Source organism: Dermacentor silvarum, chromosome 1 (assembly GCF_013339745.2).
Source record: "Dermacentor silvarum isolate Dsil-2018 chromosome 1, BIME_Dsil_1.4, whole genome shotgun sequence".
NCBI classification, from domain to species: Eukaryota; Metazoa; Arthropoda; class Arachnida; order Ixodida; family Ixodidae; genus Dermacentor; species Dermacentor silvarum.
In genome coordinates, this window is record NC_051154.1 from 354,139,709 (window position 1) to 354,158,170 (window position 18,462).

The 18,462-nt window shown below is 45.6% G+C and overlaps 1 protein-coding gene across 1 annotated transcript in view; it reads right to left on the reverse strand.

Moving 5' to 3' along the window:
• Nucleotides 1–18,462, reverse strand: part of LOC119444889 (sodium/nucleoside cotransporter 1-like) — a 37,797-nt gene that overhangs the window by 9,203 nt on the left and 10,132 nt on the right. The window contains exons 2-5 of the mRNA XM_037709232.1: nucleotides 15,840–15,965; nucleotides 14,046–14,173; nucleotides 4,743–4,911; nucleotides 2,422–2,574 (exon numbers count right to left, since the gene is read on the reverse strand). Coding sequence (XP_037565160.1) covers nucleotides 2,422–2,574; nucleotides 4,743–4,911; nucleotides 14,046–14,173; nucleotides 15,840–15,965 — 576 coding nt within the window. The remainder of the gene's footprint in view (nucleotides 1–2,421; nucleotides 2,575–4,742; nucleotides 4,912–14,045; nucleotides 14,174–15,839; nucleotides 15,966–18,462) is intronic.

Below are 18,462 nucleotides of genomic sequence, written 5' to 3' on the forward strand. Positions count from 1 at the left end.
GAACGAATGTCTAAAAACAGGTGTCATATCCTGATAATTCATTTCAAGTAGATGTGCCTCACCAACTCACAGGTTGCAACATTTGTTGTAAAGCCTAAAAGCTACTTAGCGAGATTCTGGTAATTATCTTCAATTGTGCATTGCGATTTCTCGTGCGAGTAGTGTCCGCGTCTTTGAGTAATCCGGCTGAAGGAGTAGATTTGTACTATATGCCACGGGCGATATTTTTAGGAATTCTGTGTAATCTTATATAAACAGCTGCTGTGGATACGCCGATTCGATCCTAGGCTGTCATCCGCATATAGCATTGGCGAGACGAACGTTAGTTCACTGATGGTGATCATACTATAATGCTTCCGCTGCTGCTGGCATCCGTTATTGTCTATCATCACGTGGCGTCGCTCTTAAACCGAGAATGCAATGTCCGCGGCTATTACTGTTTGTTCCTCGTGTGTAATCATGCCAAACTGGTCACACCTGAAAACAGCCCTTCACACTCATCTCATGCCAATTCTGAGTGTTAGAATACTTTTTTAAGGGGAAGAGCTGCAGCTGTGTGCAACGTTGCAGGTCGTACGCATACAACTGTTTTGTTAATGTCTCCTGTTACCTTGGCTTGCATGGGACGGTGTTTCAGCAGGTCTGTGAGATGATAACACAGAGTCTAAATCTCGCAACTGAGTCACGCTTTTCCTTAGCTCTAGTAAGAGTGTGGCATGGTGTTTCATACAAACTCGCTTGGCCTCGACTATAGTAACCTCTATTTCCACGCTTTGGTTTTCGTTTTACTACCCAGGTAGTATCAAGGGAATAAGGTGTGTGTTCTTTTAGGCATCCTATGGCACAGGATCGAAGCATTTTCCCGCTAAAATGCTGTTTTGGAGCGAAGTGGCCTAAAGGACTGCTCTTGGCGCCGTTTAGCGCAAATTGGTGCAATTGGCGCAGCTGTTCTATAACTGATATAGGAGCGCATGCAGTTTACTGTTTTGTGTGTGGAACTGGACGGTAGCGCTCAACCGGAGAGTTAAAATGAACGATATCCCGGTTGCGGATATTCTCTTCGTTCTTATAGTTAGTACCATCAATACGAGAACAACCCTTGATACTAGGGTAGTGGCTTGGGTGAGTTGGCGACGAATGTTGTTCTACGTAGAGCGCTCACGAGGACGCCACACAAAAGAAAGAATGTCGTACGCACGTAGATTACCTTCAAATATTTAACCGCGCAGGTACGTATTTTACAGCGAAGCTGTTAAGGGCTCAGTCTTCGATGGTCGTGTCCGCGTGTAGAAAAAAACTCTCATTGTCCGTGTGCTGTATGTGCGAGTGAAAGCGCGCGACGGCCGCGCGCTTTCACGGGGAGGAAACGCACGGCGGAGAGCAAACGCGACTTCTTCCGTCGCGCGAAAGGCCGTGGGGGGACGGGAGAGAGGGAGGGGAGGCGACGTTTAGATGCGGCACCAAATGCGCATCTTGGGACCGGGCGCAAAGGGCACTGGCGACTCAATCACCCACGCGTAAGAAGGAAAGCGGGAAGGTAGCGCGGGAGGGAGGGAGTGCAGCTTTTGCTCTGCGAGCAATTAACAGCGTACTTGTACTTTGCGTGGCGACGCGCGTTCGCGCGCACCGTATCTTGAAAGCGATCTGCAACATGGCTCCTATCTTTGTATGGGCTGTGCTTTCGCCGCTCAATCCGTTGAAGCGATAGACCGCATGTAGCTTCGCTCACTGTTGCTGGCGCGCTTGCTCACGCCAGCGTTTTGACAGCGGTAGTGTGCAGTCATCTAGCGTGATCTATTCATGTTTGCGTGTGCGCGCTGACACCATCCTTGTTAATTCAGTTAGTAAGCGAATGTGTACAAGTTTATACAGCCGATAAAACTACTATCCTTACTCCGTATAGCTCGCTACTAATTTGATATGGCAACTGATGCTTCGCAACGCGCAGAACTGTTGTCGACGGCGGCGGCGTTTTGCCCGCGTTCGCACCGAATGCACGCGGCATTAGTGACGTGTTTATGAAGAACGTGCCAAACATTGCCGTACACCCTATGGCGGTGTACCGTAGCGACCATAAGGCCATGGTCCCTGTGGTCACTAAATAAATGAAAACCACCGGATCATTGATATTTCTCACTCTTTAACAGTTCAAATAACCTATTACACCATCACATCTTAATAGTCATAATTGGAAATACGTCATTCCCACCATAGTACAGCTTCGCTGGTCTTCCATCTCCACCCCAGTTTTTTATCATGTGTAGTGCCACAAAATCTTGTAGTTGTGAGTCAGCGCTGCCTTCGTGTGCCATTATTTCGTTTGTGCCTCGCCCTTGTGCGCGCTCTACGTATAGAGGAGCCCTTGATGCGAAAATCTAACGCAATTATCCGTATGAAATTCCAGAAGGTATGGGTCCTTACCCCGACTCTGCTCGTTTGGTTCATGAGGTAGGCAGCCGCCACGGTTTCGTGCAGCATTGCCTTTAGCGCTATGACCCGTGCCACTACCTCCGTGTGCTCCCAGGGCAGCCCAAAGACGCACGCGAACGGTCGGAACAGGCCAGCTACCACTTCCTGCGTTCAGAGACGCGCGCTTCTGCCTGAAAAGGAACTTCGCATCCATTGTGCCGCGACGCTTGCCTCACCGACTGCGTTATTGGCGGTGCAACGAACAACCTCTCAATACAGCGAGATATTCAGTTGCGTCGAGAAATTGAATGAAGTGAGGTTTACGCAAAGCGTCTGAACCCATCCCTCAATAGGCATTAAATCGCAGGCCGAGGTCACCGAAAAGCCCTCATTTTATGGGGATTTGTCGATGCACGAGCGGTTTGAGAAGAAGAATACGTGGCTTTTTCTTCTTGGTATCATGTTTATCTTGATTAAAGTTGGTTCCGATTTAGTCCATTAAGAGGAGACACGCATCATAAGCCTATATTTTTTTTATGATGGAAGTTGGGATTGCAAAACTTGAACAATGATGGAGTGTTGTTTCCTTCAGAGAGAGAGAGAAATAACATGTATTCAAAACTGCAATTCGTTTTCATGTATCGTGTCTATGCATGCGTCCTTGCTTTGCGTGGTATGCAATGACAAAATACTTTGTTTTGTGAAAACTTTTCACACATTAATAGCACGCACCTTGCAGTAAGTTATTTAGATTAGGTTGCAATATTATTTTTCTTTTCATAAAATATATTATCAGCCGCACCTACACCATGATTTAATCTCATCTGCTGATTACACTTCCCAGCGAGTAGATAAATTCGCCAAGTTGGCATTCTACTATGCCGAACTATTGTAGTTTTTACTAAGCATAGTAAACGAGGGGAACCACCTTCCCGCCATGGACTGTTATGGTGCAACATCCTGAACAATTTATGAAATGGTTAGCTCACAATGTATAATCTGTAACTTTTATTTTTGAATTTATATTGCTTATAAGCCGCTCCCGTACCTAATGTCTATATTTGACCCTGAGGACGTGTGCTTTAAGCAAAACAAAACAAAGCAAAGCAAGCAAGCTCAATTGTGCATGTCGCGTCGAAGTGTCTTGGTGAGCTTCGCGTTATAGACAGCCTTATATAAAATTGTTACATTTTCCTAGCATTCCTGATATCATTCCTGACACTTAATTTGTTCTGGAGCATGTTAGTGAAAGAAACACCTGGTATCTCTGCGATAATGGCCATTTAGCTGAAAGTAACAGAGACAGAAAAACAGGGACTCAACGCTTCATCTGTTTTCTTGCATTTATCCGGTCCCGCGCGCTGCTACTACAAAATGCATTGATTACAATATGATCGCAGCTCAAGTTAGCACTGTTCGAACGAAAAAAAAAGAGAACAAAAGCTTGATGTTACGCATCTGTTCCTGTTTCGCGAAGCGATGTTTTCCAATTTATTTTATTTACAACTTTGCCCTCGCGTTGTTCTGTGCATTTCTTTGTCCTCTCTGCTGGCTCAATTTTATCCTTGACAGCATTCACGGCCTCATTATATTTGCTGGCGTATACATGCCGAGCTTACTCAAGAGGGCGCTACCTTAGAGAACTTTAGCTTTGCGCGATATGTGATACGTTATCGTTATACGTGATACGTAACATGTAGGCCCTTTGTGCATGAGCAGCCTCTTCACGGAACCACTGTAGGTATGCCGATATATCAGTGTTTTAGCACATCATCGTTTACATGCAGTGTTAGAGCGTAGAACCCAATCAATGATGCAATGAAGAATTAGGCTTTTGGATCGTTTTGAATTGCCAACGCATCACCAACACTAATGCTGCTTGCGCCCGTATGCTAGGTGGAAATCGAAAAAACTTTCCCTGCTCGGTGCCATCTCCACCGCAGCGTCAAAGCAACTGATCTCCGTAATAGCGACAAAACATCGCCTATACTTCATCCTCAACGTGAGATGAGGTTAAGGGACGACTAATTTTACCATTTATTTCTTACAGTGATGACGCAGAGGAACTGCGCAGAGCAAGGGCGAATTCGTATCGAAGCGGGGGGATCTGGACGGATCTGGATGCCGCCATGTTACGCAATCACGGGAACCTGCCGCGGTAGACAGCGGTATACATGCGCGGTGTTCTTAACGTATCACGGTAACATGTGAAGCCGCATTTCTCTGGTAACATACATTCACGTTAGCACCACATGGTTGCGCATGCAACCGTACGATTGAAAGATAGAAGGAACGAATGAATGAATTAGATGAGGACAGGAGGACTGACTGACATCGGCTCTGAGTCCTTGCAAGCCGGCGGCCTCGCCCATCCAGTTGACGATGCCATCGGCGAACGCGAAGAACGTGACGAAAGCAACTAGGCAGCCCGTCATGCAACCGGCCAGTGTAAGGCTCACCATCAGCCCGCTGCCTAGCACGTCCGCGAACCACAGCTGCCGCCTGCAGAAGAGCGGTGCCAGCCACGTTATCGAAAATCCCCAATTCACTTGCGACTAAAAAGCCGCCCTAAATGGTTACAGCTGTGATTTACTGGATACGTTTTAATTTGCAGCATTGACCAATAATAGCGTAATCTATCACTAAACATTCACCAAGTGATTGCCACCTCGTGTTAGTCGGCACAATCGTTTCTACCTTACGATGATTCTCCAGGCAATGGTGATACTCTCTTGGTTGCCTTGTTTTCTGTAAGGTGCCGCATTCATAGAGAAGAGAGATTTGCTCACATTCTGCCCTTGCACGGGGAAGAAGTTATCGTGGAACGTTCATTCTCAAACATTCCTACGTCGCCCGCAGCCACACCTAACTCGTGGTGCATTGGTACAACGTGCCTTATGTATATAGGCGTAGAGAAGGATCGACGAATCACATTGTCCGCAAGGGCATCGGGGCGTCTCCCCACCCCGCCACTCGTCCATCGCCGCTGCTGCTGCACTTGGCTTAATTTTTAAATGCTTTAGGGGCCATGTTGTAATTCAAGTCAGCCAGCTAGAACTCGATCATTTGCTAGAACCCTCACGTTTATAGCACCCATTTTGAGAAATACAGAATTAAAATGCGCCCGGGCAATGCGTTGCTCCTTCCGTGCAGTTTTATTTTTATACAATTTTATTCTGGATGATTACTTTTCAGGTTCTCGTATTTGTAATCAGTCTGTCCGAAACCGCAAAGAAGACCTGCATGCAGCAGCGCTGAAAGATTCTCTATTCTCCATTTTCGACTTCCATGCTCCATTTTTCTATAGTGCGGAAACATATTAATGGAACATCTATATATATTTCGCTGCAGTTTTTAGAGCGGAATTATGTGTCAGAGTTGTTATGGAATACCGGCGGGCTGATTTGGAGGGAATTGCTGCACGGCACGGACCTAATCGTGCAGAATCCCCAAACGTTGCCGGGCATAGGACTTTCCATGCTCATATGCGACAACATTTTTAGGGAATGAAGCACTACAGTTCGGAAGGGTGGTGGCTGTTCATACGTTTTTCTTGCGCTATGGGCAACTTGGCATGTCAACAGCAGCGCCGTAACACACTGCCTAGTGGGCGCAGAAGGCAGTTTTTAGTTAAAGCCTCTATATATAAAACGTAGCGCCAAACACTCCCCTCCTCCTCCGTTCCGCTGTCGCGCTCGGCACGGCCAGCGCGATCTAGGCGCGATATCGACAGTTGCGGCGCCTACGTCGGGCCTGCCGTGGCAGACGACAGCTAACGCGCTACCAGAGGAAATCCGCGGAAAACTTCGATCGCGCCCTGCGCAGGCAGTTTTTGAGGCGCGATTTTGCTTCGTCAGTCAGTAACCGGCCTTAATAATGCCGTTTTGGATGTAGCAACGCGACGATGCGAGACGGCGCAAATACCAAGTGTGCAGCAAGCGTTTGCGCTCGCCGGTCGGTAAACAAACAAACAAAAAAAGCATGTTGCCATCGCCTTGTCGGCTGTGGAAACTTAAGGCACAGCAGCATGCCATCACAACGAAGTTCTTGTCCCCTAACACGCTTGATCAGTTTGTGCGTACAGCACTTTCTTCGCACAGGCCCGAGAATGGCAGTCGGAGCGCGCTGGAAAGAAAAAAATGTACAAAGCGCCACGCGTGCTTCCACGTGACACGGATTCGCCAATGGGGGAGCGGAGGAGGCTGGGGTGACTGGCGGAGGCGAGGAGGAAACACCGGGGTGAGCGCGGTGGCGGCAAGATCTAAGAATGGCGCTACTTTTTATATATAGGGGTTTTAGTAGGACGCGCTTCCGATTTCTCGTCAGCAAATTCACCGCTGATCTTGAGGAACATGTGCTCAGCGTCTGATGTGACTGGGCACCAGCGTGCGAGAATGTAGGAGCGCATGCGCTCCTCGGGAGGCGTATGGACAGAGCTTGGCCGGTCGCGTATATTGAAAATCTAGAAGCCACAGCGCTCAGCAACCGTGGTTGCACGCGATTGGCTGAAATGCCGCCGGCGACGCTCGACACCGCGACACCCTTAGCAACCGCTGTGAGAGTACGCCGCGCCGCCTAAAGGCTGTTTCACATGGTGCGATTTTGCAATGCGATTTTCGCAGCTGCGATTTTCGCAGATGCGAAATTCGCAACGGCCATTTCACATGGTGCGATGTAAACAATGCGATTATGCGACGCCCAGAGTTGCTTGCTGCCAGATTTTGTCGCACACGCCGCATAAATTCGTTTAATGTAATGAAAAAGACGTGCGCGTTATAATATAATTGACCTCTCTTTATTAGAACCAATAATACGTGCGTTTAGTAATTTAAAAACGCTTCAAAGTTTAGTTTGTTTTGGAGTGCGCTACAGCGGTTTGCGAAGTTCAATACGAGGAGAAATGGCGGACGTAAACAGCTGTTCGCAGGTGGTCGTTCAGCGTTGTGTGCTGTCTTGTGTGTGTTTTATGCCTGTGTCGTTCTACCCGCGGTTAAACAAATTACAAGAGGACCTATAAACAAGCCCCTATAGCTGTTGTCATCGCATATGCAGTATTCGGAATTCGGCTGCAGCGGAGTCGTCATGTCAACGCAGAGACCCTCGCGCTACCCGTGATTAACGTCAGCTTCTGAAAAACGGATGTGTGTGTATTGCTCGTGATTGTGCATTAGCGGTTCCTGCTCCTAGCAATATTCTTGCACCAAACTTAGCAGCAAGCACCAACCCAAAAGCTCACGTCTGCCCCTGAACAAAGCCGCAAATGATCTGTGTGTAATTACTGAACGTGCAATGGAATTTGTGTTGTGAACGTTTATCTTAGCGCCAGCCTGGCTCGTCCGTCTCGGCGCCTGTGCTGTAATTATTCATACAAGTGCTCTCTGAATATTTCGAAAGGCGTAAAAGCCGACACCACATTTTTTTAGGAGCTGCAGTCACTAGTGTACGTAGTATCGTATCATTCTGGCAGACATGGGCGTCGTCTATTTTCTCGTCCTGTTTCTTGCGCTGTTAGTGTGTTGTCAATCTGTGTCAAGAAGCTTAAGTTAATATGCTGCAGTACGTAGCGCAGCCGCGTAGCCACACGGCTAACATTAAAATACCTGGTTAGGAGTACGTTTGTTTGTTTAATAACAAAATCGAACGCTAAAATTTTGTATTCATGGTGGCAAGTGTAAGGTAAGAAGCTATCGAAACTATCCGCTAATGGCATGCGTGTGCTTCTACCTGCTTCAGCACGTTATCCTTAAAGTGAGGCTGAATACCCCTGATAACCAAAAACATATGCAACTGGAGCAGGTGCTATGATTCCTTTCCTGGAAATGAAAGCCAGCATCATGCTAACTGGAGCCATTTCAAACTGGGTTATTTGACCAAAATAAGAAAGTACAAGGAAAGTGTCAAGGTACAGTCTAATCTGGTATTCCCGAACCGATTGTACTAGCAAAACTTTATGCCTCCCTGAATTGCCTGCATTAACCCAATGCTGAAAACAGGGGAAGCTGATTCCCTTTCTTGCTGCTGAAAAGCTGCTAGAATCTCAATAACAGACCACTTATGTTCTGAGAGAAAGTGAGGAGCACTGACAATATTTCTAATCTTTTGTATGAGCCTTCACCTTGAACGAAAATGGAATAAAAATATTTACGTTTGCAAGCCTCAGAATCCAAACATTCTCAAAATTTTGAGGAGCCAGATTAAATTTTTGAGATACAGACAATAAAAAGTGTGCCTAAGTACAAGTGCACACTGAACACATTTGAGTGGTTGAGTGGCCAGCTGCGAATGCAAAAGCGTCCATAGCTGCTACCTCGAGGTAACTGCTAGGTTGCACGTGTGCTTCTCCTGTAGCCCATGTACCTGGCAAGGGGAATGGTTATACGTAGTCCTGTGCTTTTTCTTTTTTTTTTCAATAGGTGGTGGCTAGCTGATTCCATCTGTTTATGTATTTATCATTTGTGTCCATCTTATGTGCATGTGTTTGTGTCATGTTCTGATTGTTATACGTGCAGTGATGCAAGCATCTTTTTTTAATATATTGCACTACAGTCATTTACTAAACTTTGTGTTAAAATTAAATTATGGGGTTTTACGTGCCAAAACCAGTTCTGATTATGAGGCACGCTGTAGTGGGGGACTCCGGAAATTTAGACCACCTGGGGTTCTTTAACGTGCACCTAAACCTAAGTACACGGGTGTTTTCGCATTTCGCCCCCATCGAAATGCGGCCGCCGTGGCCGGGATTCGATCCCGCGACCTCGTGCTCAGCAGCCCAACACCATAGCCACTGAGCAACCACGGCGGGTTAAACTTTGTGTTGAAATGTACAAAATGTGGCCACCCAGTAATGACTAGGACAGCCAGCAGGATTGGCAAAAAATATGATGCAGATCCAATTCACTTGCTTGAATCGACATGAGGCGAAGCTTTCACGCAACGGTCAGTTGAACTCTAGAAAACTAACTGCAGTGTTTACAGTTGTCCTTATTTCACCCGATGCAACACGTACTCATAGACAATGTTTGCTTATTCACCGCACAGGTCACATAATGTAATGTATACATAGCACGGTGAACTCACTCAAACGTCGGCTCACTAAGACTTCGAACTAACTGTGAGTCTGAGTTCGTTTGAACCTGACTGAATACGAGTAAGAGCAAGCTCAGTTGAGTAAACTTTTAGTGAATATTGTAATGTGGTAGTCAGGGAAAGCTGATCCAAGTATAATTTTAGTGAATATGAGTCAAAGCAAGCTCGACAAGTAGATTTTTGGTGAATATGACTCAGTGCAAGCTCACCTGAGCAGAATTTTGATGAATATAAGTCGGAGCAAGCTTGGCTAAGTAGATATTTGGTGAATATGACTCGGTGCAAGCTTGCCTGAGTAGAATCTTTGTGAATATTAGTCAGATCAAGCTAGGCCAAGTACAATTTTGGTGAATATGAGTCGGAGCAAGCTCGGATAAGTAGAATTTTGGTGAATATGACTGAGCAAGCTCGATTGAGTAATGATGGGATATGGTTATACGAGTTTATGCAGTAATACATGTAAGTGCAGACTCATTAGCAACATTGCCTCCATCTTGATGGGCTATGCCTACACCTCGTGATGAGTCTGCACACTTTATGAGCTCTGGACATGCAAGACCCACCCAAACTTGAAAAGATCCTATCATTCACACGAAGGAATGCAACCGGCTGACTTCACTGCACAATTTTGATCTGCTTTTGTTTAATGTGTTATCTACTACTTATAAAAACCAGATGTCCGCCTGCTTTTCGCATCATTGCATGTTTTTTACAGGAAGTAGAGACAGAGAAGCAAGAAAAGGCAAGGATGTTTAAGGCTAAGTAGTTCTTAGAGTACTGCGATATGTTACAACCAGCATAAACAAAAGTAATTCGATGCACTGAAGTAAGCGAAATGTGCAATTACTTTTTAATGTGAGGGTTAATACAGATGCAGTACGGATACAAAGTCTGCAACACACTGAAGGTTTATTGTTTTTTTTATTCAGGAGAAAAATGATGCATCAGAAAATTAAGAAAAAAAACTGTTTAAATATTGCTTCGAAAATAAATTGGCAATACTGCTTATTCCCAGTCAAAGCGTGAAATATGCTATTGTAGAACATTCATTACGATATCCAGTTTGCACGTTCGCTTTGCGTCTCGCAGCGGAAGTAACAGAACCTTGAAATGAGATCATTCATTGGGGAAAATGCGCATGAAAGCCCTAACCAACCGACTGCAACTAAATGGTCGCGCGTATAGCGTGAGCTATTGACCACAGCATTTGTCCGTAGTTGCATATTCTTTAAATTGTTCCGTCCGTAAAAGCATACCGCGATAAAACTGTGGCGTTTTCGTATATCGCGAGTTGTCTCCAGAACCAGAAAATTGGGACGACATCCGAAGACCATGCCTTCCCGTGAGGGACACCTCGTAGTATTTACCAACTCGCAGCGTGTGTGAATAACGGAAAATCACGCAAAAGTACGTACTATCAGCACCCGAAGCCAACCTAAAAAACAGCGTCGCCAGATTAGCAACGTAGCGTGTCAACAAACTCGTAGAAATCACAGAACCGAATCTGACCTACGAGTTTTTATCTGCACTGTTCGCGTGTCGGTGCTGATGTTACGTACCGATTGCGCAATCCAAGGCTCCACTCAATTAGTTGCACTGTTCGAGGCTCGTTGATCCAATATTTATAGACAAAAAAGTATCTATAAACGTTGCGTTGAGCGACCGCCGCCATTTTCCAAAACAGACCGCGAAATATCTCTCGGCGCAATTTCGACGGAAAAATCGCAGCGATTGCTGCGACGTTGCGACGCTGCGACCAACCGGTTGGTCGCAGCCGAAAATCGCAGAATCGGCTCTGCGACTGCGATTTTCGTCGCATGCGACGGAAATCGCACTTCCGGTGCGATAATCGCAGTGCAAAATCGCACCATGTGAAACGGCCTTAACGCCTAACCCAACCTAACCTAACACCTGGCAACGTAATCCGTGGCGGGGCGTGGGTCGCGGGCACCAAGCACAAAATGGCGGTACGTTGCTACGATGTGACATCAGAGAGTCGCCGGTGGCGTTCCAGCCAATCGTCTTCAACCGTGGTTGCTAGGCGCTGTGCATTCTAGGGCCGGTATTTTGTAGCGATGCCTTTCCGATGCTAATGTCTTTTCGCGCTTGGTCAGTGGTCAGAGCGAGGGTCCGCTCAGGTTATCAACGGGATCAGCCGGCCGTGAGCGGTGGATGATAAGACTAGTATATAGAATAAGGCATAGGCATCGCTACAAAATACCGGCCTAGATTTTCAATATACGCTGGCCGGTCGCGCTATAGTTGTTGTCAGGCATTGCTATTGACGCGCGTCCCTCATCGTTCAAGACATCGCATCATTATCACGCGTCCCTGTCGGACGGTGTCAGTATACTTTAGCAGGACATTCAAACTGCCATAGCGCCTCCTGGGCCGGTATTTTGTAGCGATGCCTTTCATGTAATAATGCCTTTTCGCGCTTATCGCGCTTTGTCAGTCGTCGGAGCGACGGTCCGCTCGCATTATCAACGGGATCAGCCGGCCGTGAGCGGTGGACGATAAGACTAGAGTAGAATAAGTCATAATGCCTCGCTACAAAATCACGGCCCTGGCCACCGCTGGATCCCTATGAAAAGACGGGGAGAGGAAAACACGGACATCGGTGGGTGAGCGTGATGCGAGCACCCTTATATAGCCGCGATCTCACTCGTTTCGTGCTTGCCATGGGTGTCAGCCAAGAACGCGACAGCTGCTCAGCTTCGCTTTTCTCTGTGAAATTTTCTTGAATTCATTACGCTGTAAAAATTAGTAGCGTCAACGTTTTTGCATTTCTGGAAACGGTTTTGCTTCTCTGAAAGCTGTTTGGAAGGCGCACTTCAAGTCACCCGTCAGAGTCAATCGGGTGGCTTTTTTAGTTAGAAAGTTGCATAGCAATTTTGCATAATGCAAAGTTGAAAATACGCATAATTACTTATTTAATTACTACATCGACTCATTTTCAAATTTATGCCTCTGTGCTAAAACTCATACAAAGGAAATTATTTATTTATCTGATTTTTCCTATTTTAAAGGAATTTAGAATGTATTTCAGGACGCACACTGTATACACCACCGACACATATCGCGGACAGCCGATCGTGTATGCGAGCACCTCCGGCACGCTCCGGCCTCGGCCGCCCCAACGCGCTACCACAACACACCGACCGCCCTGGTTCCAGCTTCCATCCCCCCGCCACCCCTCGTGCGGTCAGGAGACTGCGCCGCCCACTTTGTTATAATCTCAGATGCCTTCCTGAGGCCTCCGTTTGTCTATATTATTGTCATTTTCGCATGCGAAATGATCTCACTGCAATGAAGATGCATACTGCGTTGAAGCTTACTATAGCACATTCATTATTGCTGACCGCATATATATATATATATATATATATATATATATATATATCATCAGAAGCCAGCAACCAATGACACCAAGGACAACATAGGAGGGGGGGAAGTTACTTATACTTACTAATCGAATTAAAGAAAAGATCAAATAATGCGAATAAAAATGGATGACAATGAATTTTAAACCATTTTAATTTCCATTAATGTATAATTTATTTAATTCAATTAGTAAGTGCAAGTAACTTCCCCTATGTTGTCCTTGGTGTCATTGTTTGTTGGCTTCTTATGATATGATTATAAAAATCTGGCCCCTCGGTTCCCTTTCTTTTTGTTCATATATATATATATATATATATATATATATATATATATATATATATATATATATATATATATACAGGGTGTCCCCGCTATCACGCAGCACGATTTAAAAAAAGAGGAACGGCGTTACGCGAAGCAAACCTAGTGCGTATCGTATCCAGTACAGTGGAGTATCCGCCAGTAATTTTTTCGTTACTGAGATTTCATTAGGTACTTGTAATTAATTATCTAACTCAAGAAGTACTGTCCTAATTATCAAAGTGTCAATGAGAAAGTTGCAGAGCAACATAAAAAGCACCCGATACAGCTTTCTGTTGCTCAATACATGCTACATAAATGTGTTTTTCCGAGTGTGAAAGAAGCCGGCTGAGTACACGCATAATTGCCGCGCGACTGGCCGCTCGAGGCACTTTGCGTGCATTCGCGGGCTTCTTTGACGCTCGGAAAAACATTTTTATGTAGCACGTATTGAGCAACAGAAAGCTGTATCGGGTGCTTTTTATGTTGCTCTGCAACTTTCTCATTGACACTTTTATAGTTAGGACAGTACTTCTCGAGTTAGATAATTAATTACAATTACCTAATTAAATATCAGTAACGAAAAACTTATTGGCGGCTATTTCAGTGTACTTGAAACAATATGCACTAGGCTTGCTTCGCGTAACGCCGTTCCTGTTTTTTAAAATCGTGCTGCGTGAGAGCTGGGCTGTATATATAAATCCAAGTAGAGAACGGTGCACGTCCTCATTGCTCAGTCGAGGAACATCAGCTGGCCGTGTGAGTTTGAGACCCGAGCTATAGACCACCCTGAAGGAACTAGGGGAAACATGAGGAAATGGGGGCATAGTCGTCCGCGACATGACCAAGCATTCACCAACGCTCACGATTTGTTGATGCTGAAGTGGCCTCTCTTCACCTTGACCTTGTCAACTTCGGGAAGGTATACTTTGCTTAAGCAAAGGGAACCTAAGGATCCAAGGATTCCACTGGTCACAACGTCGTTCAAGTCAATCTGCGTAAAAAGTGGAAGTTGAGTAAGCGGAGAAATATTGCTCACTTTGCAACAACCAATTTGTAGATATAGTTGGCTGGCAAACTGCCATACTAGCCTCGGTCTTCCTTAAAGCCGACGAGTTCGAAGCACCGTGACGGTTCATTTGAGAGCATATTTTGAAGCACGGCCCATTTTGGCAGACGCCTAATTTACGAGTAAAATTGTTAAGCAAGATGAACAATAAAATGTGAAGGTTTCTTGCGCACCTCGTCGATACCTGCCAGCTCAGCCTCTTTCTTTAAGCGTCCGCCTGCTTGTTACCCGGAAAAGTTGACGAAAAGCGAATAAGCGGACACAGCGGAAATACGCTTGATGTTCACAATTAGGGTAAGGCGACGCAGGAACAAGGCGAGATACACGAAAGATTCTATCGAAACACGGAAGCCGTATGCTTTCGATGGTCGTTTATTTTGGCGGTACGATTTACTGTTCTACCACACACCAAACCAAACGAAGAAAAGACATTGATATTGCTCCCTTTTATCCTCTGCGTGTATTGATTTCTAAAAACAATACTTACTCCCCAGACAATGCAATCGATGACCAATTATATGCCAATTATGCAGCCATCAAAGCTGTACTGTGCAGATGAACTGGTGAAGCATTTCATGACGAGGGTGAGTGCAAACCCAAGCACATACAGCAGCTCACAAAATGCGAAAACGTGCGGTGTATACAGTATATCTCGTTCCGCTGGAAACGTTTATTGCTAACTTGGATGTAGATTTATTTTATTTCTTGCCATAACTTTATATGCCCTACCTACTGTAACACACTGCTGAAAATGTAGTGGGCATTTTTAATGTTGAATGTAAAGCGACTAAGTCTATAATTCAAATCCCCACACATCATCGCTTTATTTAACGGCTGCATTCAAATGCAGCAGGCGCTGTCAAGCTTTTTCTTTCCCCGAAAAATTGGTGCGCGATATTCGTATGCCGACGCTCGCAGTTTGGCCCTGTATGTTACGAGATATGTTCCATACCTACCATCGCAGTAAGCCTTCAATAAATAAATAAATAAATAAATAAATAAATAAATAAATAAATAAATAAATAAATAAATAAATAAATAAATAAATAAATAAATAAATAAATAAATAAATAAACGATGACGGCTGGCTAGCGACTAATTTAATCGACTTTCGTCAGGCAGCGTGAGTGGGCCGTCGGAAAATAACAGCGATGATTTTTTTTTTTTCAGTACGTTGTTCAAGACCGCACGCTTCTTAAAACACCACATCAGAAAAGCCTTTGGATTGTGCACCAACGCATCTTTCTCAATGATTCCTAATGACACCTTTCATAATTGCCGCGCTTTTTGTACAGCTAGATTACTTGATCTGGGTTGTAAGAGTTTACATACGAATGGGAGTATCTTGTTTGATGGGAGAATCAGTCTGTTGCAGAGCTCGCTTGCTTACTTTCACTCGATCGCTGTCGTGAGTCTCTATCATGTAACACTTGACGAAGCAAGGATGAATAAGCTTATACTCACGTGCAGGCCTAGTGGCCTGCGCGTCTTGGAAGTCGGAACTGCTAAGGCACATTTCAAAACGTGTCTCGTAAGAGACACTGCCAAGTCCGCGTTCTCACAAACCCATCACGAATGGAATGTGACTTACGCCTGCGTCCACGAGCTCGGGCAAGGTGCTGGCCGACAATGTGGCGAAGCCGCAGGTGATTACAGTGAACACCTCCGACGGAGTCATAATCGCCATATAGGGGTGCACCATTAGCGTTGACTCTGCCTGCAACGGCACACAGATCAGCTCACTCGTTTCGGAGAAAGCGGGAATGCGAGTGACCGAAGGATAAATGCAACATATCATAAATTGAAAAACGTAGACTGGATCGACGAAAAACAGAAATGCATGGTTTGGGCATTTATGTTCAATGTAAAGCGAAATGAACTCCTAAGAAATCTTGTGCTTAACTTTCAAAAGCAACACATTTGCTTTGAGGCACACTATAGTCGAGGGCTGCGGATTTATTTTTACCACCTGGGGTTCTTTAATGGGCGCGTTAATCTAACTACACGATCGTTTTTGCATTCCGCCACTAGAATGATGCTGCATAAATAAATTTCCGTTTCGAAAGTAGTCACGCTTTTTGTCGAATCTTTCGAACGAGACCTCACGGCCTTTTAGGTATCGTCATCAGCCTATTTTTATGTCGACTGCAGGACGAAGGCCTCTTCCTACGATCTCCAATTAATCCTGCTAACTGATTCCAGTTTCCTCATTTCATCACCCCACCTAGTTTTCTGCCGTCCTCGACTGCGCTTCCCTTCTCTTGGCACCCATTCTGTAACTCTAATGATCCGCCGGTTATCTACCCTACGCATTACATGGCCTGCCCAGCCCTATTTCCTTCTATTAATTTCAACTAGAATATCCGCTATGCCCGTTTGCTCTCTGATCCACACCGCTCTCTTCCTATCTCTTAACGCTACGCCTACCATTTTTCGTTCCATCGTTCTTTGCGCGGTACTTAACTTGTTCTCGAGATTCTTTGTTAACCCCCAAGTTTCTGCCCCATATGTTAGCACCGGTAGAATGCAATGATTGTACACTTTTATTTTCAACGACAGTGGTTAGCTCCCAGTCTGGATTTGGCAATACCTGCCGTATGCATTCCAACCCAATTTTATCCTTCTGTAAATTTCTTTCTCATGATCAGGGTCCAATGTGAGTAATTGACCTAGATAAACGTACTGTTTACACACTGTAGAGGCTGACTGGCGGTCTTGAATTCTTGTTATCTTGCCAGGCTGTTGAACATTACCTTTGTCTTCTGCATGTTAATCTTCAACCCCACTCTTACACTTTCTCGGTTAAGCTCCTCTATCATTTGCTGTAATTCGTCCCCAGTGTTGCTGAAGTGAACAATGTCATCTGCAAACCGAAGGTTGCTGAGATATTCGCCGTTGATCCTCGCTCATAAGCTTTCCCAGTCTAATGGCTTGAATACTTGTAAGCATGCAGTGAATAGCGTGGGAGAGATTGTGTCTCCTTGCCTGACCCCTTTCTTGACAGGAAACTTTCAACTTTTCTTGTGGAGAACCAACGTAGCTGTGGAATCTTTGTGCGTTTTGCCAAGACATTCACGTATGCCTCCTGTACTCCTTGATTACGCAATGCCTCTAGACTGCTGGTATCTCTACTGAATCAAATGCCTTTTCATAATCTATGAAAGCCATATAGAGAGTCTAATTGTACTCCGCAGGTTTCTCGATTACCTGATTGATGACATGGATGTGATCCATCGTAGAATATCCCTTCCTGAAGCGAGCCTGTTCTCTTGGTTGACTGAAGTCAAGTGTCTTAGGTATAACCCTGTAGTTTAAATGATTCTGAGCTACAAAGCGCGTGATCGTAACGGCGGCTTGGCCGTGTTGCAGGGATATTGTAAGAACTTTTCGCAATACAAGGCTGCGAAGAGCGAACGAGAGGCGTCTCGTCACAGTATATGTTTGCGTTGCTGGGGGGCACAATACGACAATTTGAAATGACCTCTGGTTGGGCTGCTCCGGAGCGGATGGGAAATCCCGCGCCTCCTTGAAGTGTACGTACTTTTGAAGATGGCACGCAGCATTTCTTCAAGTGAATTATACCACGAAGACCGAAAAGGAGCGCTACCATAAAATTATGTCACTGACTGCCTACGTTATCCTGCAGCATACATTGTCGACTGTATAAAATCAATTCGGGGTAGCTTGCACTAGTGGTGCAAGGCTAAACACACAGCGGAGCTGATCGGTATCGTTCCTTCTCGGCGTCTCTCACGTCGGGATCTTCTCGGAGCCGACGCTTTCTCTACGGTTCCCTAGCATTCTCTCACTAGACGTACTCGAGGTCTCCGGCTCGCCGCCATCGTTTTGCCGCGGCTTCTTCCGCTAATCGTGCTCGGTCCACTCGGCGTCGACGCTGGTAGTCTCGCTAAGCAGCGCGCCGCGATTCTTGATAAGCGGCTCCTTCCTCGGCAGTGCGAACTTTCCTTGGCCTCCCCATGTCTACGTCTGGCGCGCCGCCGCCGCGCACCGGCTTTCATGCGGAACGAAGGAACATGATGAGGTGCTCCTCATCACGCCAGCGTGGTGATCGCAAGTGCTCGTGGTCATTGAGAGAACTCTGTTCATATGTGCTTTTGGCCGCGTGCCATCACGCGTGATTAGTTATTAAGAAAATGTTTACTGCAATTTGAACTGTCAATATAACTACGAGCCTTACTTCGCCTTATATTTCA